This window comes from Physeter macrocephalus, chromosome 18 (genome assembly GCF_002837175.3).
Source record: "Physeter macrocephalus isolate SW-GA chromosome 18, ASM283717v5, whole genome shotgun sequence".
NCBI classification, from domain to species: domain Eukaryota; kingdom Metazoa; phylum Chordata; class Mammalia; order Artiodactyla; family Physeteridae; genus Physeter; species Physeter macrocephalus.
Genome location: NC_041231.1, coordinates 37,164,513 through 37,175,821, shown reverse-complemented (window position 1 = coordinate 37,175,821; position 11,309 = coordinate 37,164,513). Strand labels below are relative to the sequence as shown.

Sequence of the window (11,309 nt, the reverse complement as noted above, 5' to 3'; positions counted from 1 at the left end):
CATCTTTAATTTCTTTCATCAGTGTCTTATAGTTTTCTGCATACAGATCTTTTGTCTCCTTAGGTAGGTTTATTCCTAGGTATTTTATTCTTTTTGTTGCAGTGGTAAATGGGATTGTTTCCTTAATTTCTCTTTCAGATTTTCATCATTAGTGTATAGGAATGCAAGAGATTTCTGTGCATTAATTTTGTATCCTGGAACTACCAAATTCATTGATTAGCTCTAGTAGTTTTCTTGTAGCATCTTTAGGATTCTCTATGTATAGTATCTCTATGTATAGTATAGTATGTCATCTGCAAACAATGACAACTTTACTTCTTCTTTTCCAATTTGGATTCCTTTAATTTCTTTTTCTTCTCTGATTGCTGTGGCTAAAACTTCCAAAACTATTTGAATAACAGTGGTGAGAGTGGACAACCTTGTCTTATTCCTGATCTTAGAGGAAATGGTTTCAGTTTTTCACCATTGAGGATGATGTTGGCTGTGGGTTTGTCATATATGGCCTTTATTATGTTAAGGTATATATGGCCTTTATTATGTTGAGGTAAATTCCCTGTATGCCTACTTTCTGAAGGGTTTTTATCATAAACGCATGTTGAATTTTGTCGAAAGCTTTTTCTGCATCTATTGGGGTGATCATATGGTTTTTCTCCTTCAGTTTGTTACTATGGTGTATCACATCGACTGATTTATGTATATTGAAGAATCCTTGCATTCCTGGGATAAAAATATGGAATGCTTCACGAATTTGCGTGTCATCCTCATGCAGGGACCAAGCTAATCTTCTCTGTATCGTTCCAATTTTAGTATATGTGCTGCCGAAGCGAGCACCTTTGTCCATTTTTGAACTGGATTTTCTTTTTTGTTGAGTAGTAGGAGTTCTTTACATATTCTGGTTATTAACTCCTTATCAGATATACAATTTACAGGTATTTTCTTCCATGAGTTGCCTTTTCACTCACTTCATAGTGTCCTTTCTTGTACAAAAGTTTTTAATTTTGATGAAGTCCAGTTTACCTATTTTTTGTTTTTGTTGCCTGTGCTGTTGGTATCATATCTAAGAAATCATTGCCAAATCTAACGTTGTGGAGCTTCCCCTTATGTTTTCTTCTAAAGGAGTTTTATAGTTTAGGTCATTGATCCATTTTGAGTTAATTTTTATATATGGTGTAAGGTAACGGTCCAGCTTCATTCTTTTGCATGTGGATGTCCAGTTTTCCCAGCACCAGACTGTTCTTTCCCCATCAAATCATCTTGGCACTCTTGTCAAAAATCATTTGACTGTATATGAAAGGGTTTATTTCTGGGCTCTCCATTCAGTTCATTTGTTCTGTATGTCTGTCTTTATGCCACTGTTTCACTGTTTTGATTACCGTATCTTTGTAGTAAGGTTTGAAATCAGAAAGTGTTAAGTCCTCCAATTTTCTTTTTCAATATTGTTTTACCTATTCAGGGTTCCTTGAGATTCCATATGAATTTTAGGATGCATTTTTCCATTTCTGCAAAAAACATCAAGATTTTCATAGGGGTTGCTTTGAATCTGTAGCTTGCTTTAGGTAATCCTGACAATACAAAGTCTTCCTATCCATGAAGGTAGGATCTTTCCATTTATTGATATTTGTGTCTTTAATTTCCATCAGCAGTGTTTTGTAGTTTTCAGTGTACATGTCTTTGGCCTACTTGTTCCTAAGTATTTTATTCTTAGTATTTGGTGCTATTGTACATGGAATAGTTTTCTTAATTTTCTTTTCCCATATTGTTCATTGTTAGTGTATAGAGATGCAACTGATTTTTTTCTCCTGGTTTTGTATCCTGCAACTTCTCTGAATTTGTTTTATTCTAACAGTTGTGTGTGTGTATAGACTCTTGAAGGTGGTGGTTATTGTGCAGCATATGAGTTTGATGTGGATCCTTTTGGTATAATATTTTCTTAATGAGTAGATACATAACACCAGTCTGCATTAATGCCCAAGATATTCATATATGATAATCATCACTGAATTACGTATATTTATCTTTTCCTTTTTTTGGCATTTCAGCTTTCTGACTTTTAAAACAAAAGGATATGTTGACCTTAAAAAACAAAAGAGCAAGTTATTTTACCAACAACATGTGTTTATTTGGGAATAGTAGACAGTTGTAATTCAGGACAAGCAAACTGTGACAAACCTTAGGCAAGTTTGGAGAACAGAGGAGAGGAACTTGATTTTGTAGAGGAAAGGAGGAAATTAGGGAGGGCTGTGGTAGCTGCAGGTGGTGGGAAGCTTGTTGCTAGTCAGAAGAAAATCTTGGCGGGGTCTGTAAGCTGTGGTGAGTCATATATGGGTGAGAGCTCCCCCTTCAGGGCTTTGTGACTCCATTTTAAATGAGGTTTCCTTTATTCTTTTTCCCACGTATAAAGGATAATCCATAAAACATTTCTATCCATGTCATGTACCAAAAAGAGCTCATTATAGCATGGTTCAGAGTTCAGCAAGAATTTCTCTAGATTTATAGCACTTACAGGACAGGATTTATTTATTTATTTATTTATTCATTTATTATTTCTATCCATGTCATGTACCAAAAAGAGCTCATTATAGCATGGTTCAGAGTTCAGCAAGAATTTCTCTAGATTTATAGCACTTACAGGACAGGATTTATTTATTTATTTATTTATTCATTTATTTTTGCAGTATGCGGGCCTCTCACTGTTGTGGCCCCTCCCATTGCGGAGCACATGCTCCGGACGCGCAGGCTCAGTGGCCATGGCTCATGGCTTTCGGGCCCAGCCGCTCCGTGGCATGTGGGATCTTCCCGGACCAGGGCACGAACCCGTGTCCCCTGCATTGGCAGGCGGACTCTCAACCACTGTGCCACCAGGGAAGCCCAGGATTTTTTTTTTTTAAATAGCCGGTCACAACCCAGTAGAATACAAATGGAATGCCTAGAACCTTTATATTCCATTTGTTGTCAGGTTACTTTAGAATTCTGAGAAGAGTGTTTGTGAATTATGAAGCCCTTTCCACAACAGAAATGGGTTGTGACTAAGTTATAAACTAGTACCAGTCCACGGATGGCCTAATTTCAGAAGAAAGAAATACAGTAGCTTGACCAAAATGAATCAGCCCTAGCCAAAGCTTCCCTTTGCCTCTCTATACTGGGCAGTCTTGGAATCAGAGGACCCTATCTCAGTCCTCCAAAATTAAACTTTATGGAAGGAAATCCTCTTCCTTATTCAAAACTGAGTGGGGGGCAATTCCCTGGCGGTCCAGTGGTTAGGACTCCGTGCTTCCACTGCACAGGTTTGATCCTTGGTCAGGGAACTAAGATCCCGCATGCTGCATGGTGGGGCCAAAGAAAGAAAAGAAAGCAAACAACTGAGTGGGTCTCTTTGCCTTATCAGAAAGATGTAATAATTAAATAATATAAGGAAATTGATTTGTTTGAGGGCCTGTTAGGATCCAAGAAGTGTACTAAGTACTTCGTATACCTGTGAATCCCCTTTTAGAATAAGAGGCAGAACTTACTAACAACTAAACAGGTGGAGGAGAACACTGAGAGTAAGTTGTGTACGCCAATTACCCATAACACTAAACCTAGATAAATCTCTCTTAAGTTAGGAAGAGAACAAAATAAACCTCAATTAGAAGAAATAGATCATGAAAATAAGGAATTTTCCCACCAGCTGTTGGTGGGAGTGTAAATTAGTATAACCATTATGGAAAACAGGATGGAGTTTCCTCTAAAAATTAAAAACAGAACTACCATACAATCCAGCAGTTCTACTTCTGGGTATTCTTCCAAAGGAAAAAAAAACACTAAATTGAAAAGATATATGCATCCCATGTTCATTGCAGTTTACAATAGGGGAGATACAGAAGCAACCTAAGGTCTATCGATAGATGAATTTTAAACCCAGAGGAAGTAGAAGGAAGGAAATAAGATCAGAATAGTTGGATACAAGCGGCCCTCTGTATCCATGGGTGCCAGATCCATGGATTCAACCAATCTCGGACTGAAAATGTTTGGAAAAAACTTCCAGATGCCATGAGTTTTTTTGTTTGTTTTTTTGCGGTACGTGGGCCTCTCACTGTTGTGGCCTCTCCCGTTGTGGAGCACAGGCTCCAGACGTGCAGGCTCAGTGGCCATGGCTCACGGGCCCAGCCGCTCTGCGGCATGTGGGATCTTTCCGGACCGGGGCACGAACCCGTGTCCCCTGCATCGGCAGGCGGACTCTCAACCACTGCGCCACCAGGGAAGCCTGATGCCATGAGTTTTAATAAGATACTTAACACCTCTGTGCCTTAGTTCTCATTTCTATAAAAATGATGCCTACCCCATAATTTTATCGTGGAAATTAATGTACATAAAATGCCCAGCAGTGCTTGTAACAGAGAGTGTTGTCAGCCAATCGTATTATTATTGTTATTATTGTGAGGGCCAAAAAAGATAACATACATAAAGTTCTTTATAAAAATGTATAATAAAGTGATTATTTAGTCAGTTAAAAAAAAAAAAAAGGAAGAAAATATCAGGGAAAAAATATTCCAGAAAGTTTCAAAAAGCCAAACTTCAATTTGCTATGCACTGGCACCTAGTTATGTAGCATACACATTCTGTTAGGTATTATAAGTAACGTAGAGTTGATTTTAAATACACATGAGGATGTGCATAGGTTACATGCAAATACTACACCATTTTATATAAGGGACTTGAGTATCTGCCAGTTTTGGTATCTTCAGGAGGTCCTGCAATCCAATACCCCACAGATACCAAGGGACGATTGTGTTAGTAAAATTAGAAAATAAGGAAAAGACTGAGCAGATATGGCTCCAAAGATATGGCCAATAAGCACATGAAAACCAGGATTTTAGCCACGTGCACAACTGTAGTCCTGGTTCCAGAGATTTTACAGTTACTTTCAAGTTCGAAGTACTCCAACCCACCCTCCAAAATGATTGTAGCTCTTGGTTGTGCTGCTCTTCCTCTTGGAAGACCTGGTTTTTTTAGCCCAGTGTCCTGAAACCACCCACCACCCAGAAGAATGCCTTTCATGCCTACTGAGTGGACAAGATGAGTAGGTGGACAGACTGTCTAAAGTGAGGAGACTCTTGGTGTCTGGATTTGGGAATCATGCACTGGCAAGCAGGACTATTCTGGACCATGGCAGAGTCACCACTGGGTGTTCTCCTTTCACAGACATGCATTTTTAGACTGCTTTAAGGGGAGAATTAAATGAAACAGAACTAAGCATGTCTAGGTGACCATTTGAAAAGCCTCTACTTTCAGTTCTGATATAGCAGCTGCCATTCATACAGCATTATATTGGGAGTAAGACTAACATTTTCTAACAGAACAACTTGAAGGTAACTAAAAATTTACATTAAGACCTGTAATATTAGGAACTGTTTGTGGGGAAGTGTGTATTGAGTACCTGTGAAAATGAGTTTTCACTCAAGGCTGTCACTTGAGAATAGGCTCAAAATAGGTGTTTAGAAAAGGAGCTTTTATGTAGGGGAAGAGGCGTCTGAGGTCAATAATGTGAAAGAGAGAAAGTGAAAAAGTGAGAGAACCTTGAGAAAGAGGGTTCTTTCCTTAGCCATGTTGAAGCATTAACAGAAGGGACGTGCTAGATCTTCATCAGAACACATTTGTTACACAGTGAGTCTTGCATTTTACACACATTTGCCTTACTCAGGTTTCAACTAAAATGAGCTCAGTAATCAAAAGGGAGTTTTCATTTACCTACCACCTCTCCCACACCCCAGATCCTTATACTTTCATTCCTCTAACTGAATGCACATCGGTGAAGACTTGTAATTGTAAAAAAGAAAGTAATAATTTAAAGAGTTTTCTAGTCGGTTGGAAAAGTGAAATGACTTATTCAGGTGGCAAGCAAGTAAGACAAGGATGTAAGACATCCTTGAGTAAGAAGTTGAAGACTGAATTGGAAGAACTGATTATTAAATTTTCCACAGGGTTGTAAATATAAGACATGTATATAAAACATTTGATGAGGATTTTAGGAATTTTCAAGGGTATTTTGACTTGTGTCTTATCCTTGAAAATTTGAAACCCCACCAAAATTTGAAACCAGATCTGGTTACTTCAGACTTCAGAAACAGATTACAGAATTCTATGTTGATTCAATGCCATATTGTGAATTTGTTTTTTTTTCTTTTTTTGGTGGGGGGGCTGTGCTGTGTGGCTTCTGGGATCTTAGTTCCCTGACCAGGGATTGAACCCGCTCCATTGGCAGTGAAAGCGCGGAGTCCTAACCACTGGACTGCCAGGGAATTCCCTGTGAATTTCTTATAAGGAGCTCAAAGGGTCCTTTTTTTTTTTTTTTTTTTTCCAGTTTGACCTCTAAAATAACATTTCTAAAAATAGAAGAACTGTTAAATCACTTACCTGAAGATAATGCTCCTTTTTGTTTTTTTGTTGTTGTTATTTTGCGGTACGTGGGTCTCTCACTGTCGTGGCCTCTCCCGTTGCGGAGCACAGGCTCCGGACGTGCAGGCTCAGCGGCCATGGCTCACGGGCCTAGCTGCTCCGCGGCATGTGGGGTCTTCCCGGACCGGGGCACGAACCCGTGTCCCCTGCATCGGCAGGTGGACTCTCAACCACTGCGCCACCAGGGAAGCCTGATAATGCTCCTTTTGAAGTGGTTCTTTTAGGCTTAAATAAATAGGGTTGGTTTTTATCTGCTTAAAAATGTGTGGGAGCACCTGAGATACTAAGATTTTTCCTTTTTGTGTAAGTATTTCCTTTGAACAAAGCAATTGGTTGAAAACTAATGAGCTTTGCCATTATATTATTCTGTCAAACTATTTTAAAAATTATGTCCTGTAGTTACGTCATGTGACAAAACGTTTTGTTGCTTAGCTCTTGCATTTTAGGACAATTGGAGTAGAATGTATGCTTTCCTTTTTGTTAAAGCATACTAAACTCTCATAAGTTAAAGGAACAATAAATTTTTATGCTACTGTTTTTATTTTTCTTAAGATTCAAGGACTTAATCTGGACACTATTTTTCTTATTGAAATGTCATAGATCATGCTAGGGCTGTAGCAGCAGAAATGGGAAAAAAAGATATCTAAAAGAGACATTATGATTCAGTAGAGAAAGCCTCTGGCTCTATTACATCCTCCTGGCTCTTGGTCCAAAAGCAATGTTTTTGTATTCTGAAGCCCCGTGTTAAACAGTATTCATCTATTTCAGGTTGTCAATGATTCCTTTCAAAGTAAATGAGACTATATTAGGATAGAAATTTGAAAATCTTATAATTGGTTTGGAGAAAATTTTCTATTTTTCATTAGAAAATTTCCTTTCTTTACACTTAGTTATCTTTATCCTGCTGCTAGTATATGTTACAAATATGATTCTGAAAATTAGAATATATCTACTTAATTCTTGTATACTCGAATTTTTTTAAAGTATTATTATTTATTTATACATTTATTTATTTTTGACTGCGTTTGGTCTTTGTTGCATGCGGGCTTTCTCTAGTTGTGAGAGTGGGGGGGCGCTACTCTTCGTTGCGGTGCATGAGCTTCTCATTGTGGTGGCTTGTCTTCGTTGCGGAGCATGGGCTCTAGGCACGCAGGCTTCAATAGTTGTAGCACGCAGGGACTCAGTAGTTGTGGCTCGCGAGCTCTAGAGTGCAGGCTCAGTAGTTGTGACACACAGGCTTAGTTGCTCCGCGGCATGTGGGATCTTCCTGGACCAGGGCTTGAACTTGGGTCCCCTGCATTGGCAGGCAGATTCTTAACCACTGTGCCACAAGGGAAGTCCCTCAAATTTTTTTGTTTAACATTATTGTTTCTCTTAGAGATAAATACCTTACCACGTTAAATCTATATAAATTCTTTGGAAAGATTTGTAAATATAAAGTGGTTGGAAAAAGAGGTAAACTTTTGATGGTATTGATGACTGTTTTTTAGGATGCAGTACTGACAGAGCGCCCTTTCAGTGCTGTGAAACAAGAACAGCAGAGAAAATGGATTGAAGAGTTGAACAAGCAAATAGAGGATGACCGGCAAAAAAGAGTAGAGGAAAAAATTATATCTTCAAAGGTAATTTATGAAGTTTTATCAGTATAAAGGGGAAAAAAATAATTTCAGAGTCTCTAATCATAAACTTAAAAGTATCCTGAAACTATTTGACAAGACTATTCAAATTATTCCATGTTTGCTCTTGTGAACCTTTCGTTGAATAAATTCAGTGTGATTTTGCATAGCTTCTTGTAACTAACTTTTTAGAAATTTCCTAATTCTTTGAATTTTTCATATTCTCCAAGCTTAGTTGTCTAAATATATATGGAATCAATACAGGATACAGGTTTGTTAATCTTTATGATGCTTGTTCTGCTGTGTGGTGACTTTTAGAAATCATGTTTATTTGTCATTTTGGATTTTAAACGTAAGAAGAGTTGGAAGAGTTCTTAGCAGTTCTTATTTGTCGTGATTAGGGTGAGGAACATGACAGATGGGCAATACATTTTGATTCATTCAAGAGCTGTCCTGGTTCTCAGTCTCAACTGTCCTCTCGGTCAACGCAAACACAACCAGAGTACTTCTGTGTCTCTCCGGACGCTCAGGACCTGGCTGATATCAGCAGTCTGTATACACCTGCAGCGGGAAGCCAGGTTGAACCTTCAGAGGAGGAGCGCGTAGCAAGACCTGTTACAGACGTGGCTGTGGAAAGCAGTAAGAAAAGGAAGTAAGTGCCTCCTTCAGCACCTGTTGGTGTTTAAGGAGGTCTGTGTGCCGCTTTAGCATTGTTGTTGTATTTGTATCTTAATTGGTTTCAGGTTTGGTGTTTTTCTTTACAGTAGAAATGACTAGTAGATACATTTCGAACAAAAATGACTTAGCACCTTGTTAAACCCACCTTTTGGGGGTTTTAAATAGCTAATGGATCTGTCTTGCCAGCTTTCTCCGTTCTATGACTGCTCTTCTGGACCCAGCTCAAATTGAGGAACGAGACAGGAGACGACAAAAACAGTTAGAACATCAGGTATTGCATTGTCAAATGTTGTTCTTTGCCTTAATCATTAGTCATGGCCTAGATACCTAAGTAAATGGAAATTAAAATTCCAGTATAAACTTACAGAACAGGCCCTGCACAGTCCTGTGATGAATCTAATCCCTACTCCAACTGGCATTATATTAGAATTATACTTATGTTGAGAACCAGACAGTATCATTTAGTACAGCCACCTGCCTTCCAAGGAAGAAGGTCTTTAATGTTTAGGTTGTGTATCTGAAATGACACTAAATCTTAAGTTGGTATTGGATATTTTTTTCTCCAATTCTCTTGAATTCTGTTCAGGATGAGAATTAGTTCTTTAAAAGGGAAATAGATACAAGGGATTGAAGTAGAATTATGATTAAGAAATCTAATGGATAATATAAGAAAGGAAACTAAGATTAAAATTTTGTCCTAATTTTAGTCTAATACTAAAGGGACTTAAATGTCTAATAATTCGGCAAAATCTCTACTATATGAAGAATTTGGCTTAGTTAATATGGTTACTTGCAGTCGGTTAAGTGAACAGACATTTATAGAGCATCTGCTATTTTTACCGGGCACTATGCTAAGCACTGAGATTGTTTCTTCAGTTGTTTTTCTCTTAGTTCTTCTACGAGCCCTCCTGGAGTTAAAGAAAAAGCATGTAGAACTTGATGGGAGATGGGAAAAATACACTGGGAACCTGACATTTTAATTTAACTCATATACGTATTACTCTCTGTATATTGAATAAACATTTTTGAAACACCAGATGCTTTATGGAATTTTTTTTAATTTATGACAATAATTTATGTTACTGTTTATGACTAGAAAGCCATCACTGCTCAGGTAGAAGAGAAGCGCAAGAAGAAGCAGCTCGAAGAAGAGCAAAGAAAGAAGGAGGAACAAGAGGAGGAGCGTCGCTTAGCAAGGGAACAAGAAGAGATGCAGAAACAGTATGAAGAAGATATACTTAAGCAAAAACAAAAGGAAGTAGGTATTTATATCCTAACTGTAACATTTTAGAGTAAAAATGGGTGTGTTGTTTTTTGGGGTTTTTTTAAATTTGTTTTTGGCTGCGTTGGGTCTTCGTTGCTGCACGCGGGCTTTCTCTAGTTGTAGAGAGCGGGGGCTACTCCTTGTTGCGGTGTGTGGGCTTCTCATCGCTGTGACTTCTCTTGTTGCGCACGGGCTCTAGGCGTGCAGCCTTCAGTAGTTGCAGCACGCAGGCTCAGTAGTTGAGACTCACGGGCTCTAGAGCGCAGGCTCAGTAGTTGTGGCGCACAGGCTTAGTTGCTCCATGGCATGTGGGATCTTCCCGGACCAGGGATAGCACCTGTGTCCCCTGCATTGGCAGGTGGATTCTTAACCACTGCGCCACCAGGGAAGTCCCTGGGTGTGTTTTTAAAGAAAAAATAACCAGAACATTTGCATGTGTTTTGAAATTGTGAAACTGTATGCAGAAACATTAAAGCTTTGCATAGAGAAGGTTTTGAAAGTAGGAGGGAAGCTGGAGGTTTTGTTGTTTCAAATGATTAATTCACAAATGCTGTACTCATTGGGTTTCTTCTCTCTGCTAAGAAGGAGGTCAGGATGAGTTATTACAGCATAAAACAAAAGTTATCCATTTGCTTGATTTTTAAATGTTTTCTAAGCAATGATTATTTTATTAATAAATTTCTAAATACGTTAAGAGAAATGATTGGCCTTTCTGTCTGTATCCACTTGTGAACAGGAGCATTTACTTGCAGAGTCATTGGCTGGGATTGATCATAGAGTTTGTTGCTGTGTTAGAGGATTCCTCTGTGCTAAGTAAGGGTCTATTAAAAAGAGTAGATGTCTGGTTGGCTAGGAGACCCCCTATATTAAGTGGTACAGACTGCATAGGTACGGTGATGTCAAGGGCCATGTTTGAGTGGACCTGACAAAGAGCAAGTTATACAATGACATTCGATTGCCAAAGGTTCGTGAGGTCTACAGAGCAGACCATACAGCACTCCCCCTGGAGCTGGGAGGTGATGCTGAGAGACTGCCTGTTCTTGCCGTTTCCTACTTGCAACCTTTGCTTCAGAATTAGCTGATGAAGGTACAAATGGTTTAGGTTCTGATTTCATTATGTTGAATAGGCTGAGCCAACTACACCTATGAAATAACTACATACATGAAAAAAAATCAAAGTGTCATTTGCCTGAATTGCAAAAAATGGCTGTAAATCTTGAGTATTACCTCTTATTATCTATTTTTTTAATCTTAATAAAATTCAGGTGGAATTGACCTTTGGTTTTAGAAGTTTTGAAAACTTTATAGAACGGGTA

At 38.5% G+C, this 11,309-nt stretch overlaps 1 protein-coding gene and 1 non-coding gene across 5 annotated transcripts in view; one reads left to right on the top strand and one right to left on the bottom strand.

Moving 5' to 3' along the window:
- Nucleotides 1-11,309, top strand: part of CCDC66 (coiled-coil domain containing 66) — a 62,162-nt gene that overhangs the window by 19,392 nt on the left and 31,461 nt on the right. For all 4 annotated transcript variants that reach the window (XM_055079839.1, XM_024123898.3, XM_024123896.3 and 1 more), the window contains exons 8-11: nt 7,926-8,057; nt 8,453-8,703; nt 8,916-9,000; nt 9,826-9,987. In XM_055079839.1, the coding sequence (XP_054935814.1) occupies nt 7,926-8,057; nt 8,453-8,703; nt 8,916-9,000; nt 9,826-9,987 (630 nt within the window). The remainder of the gene's footprint in view (nt 1-7,925; nt 8,058-8,452; nt 8,704-8,915; nt 9,001-9,825; nt 9,988-11,309) is intronic.
- On the bottom strand, nt 725-831 carry LOC112064974 (U6 spliceosomal RNA). The gene has a single exon (XR_002891763.1). It is a non-coding gene; the product is annotated as a U6 spliceosomal RNA (small nuclear RNA).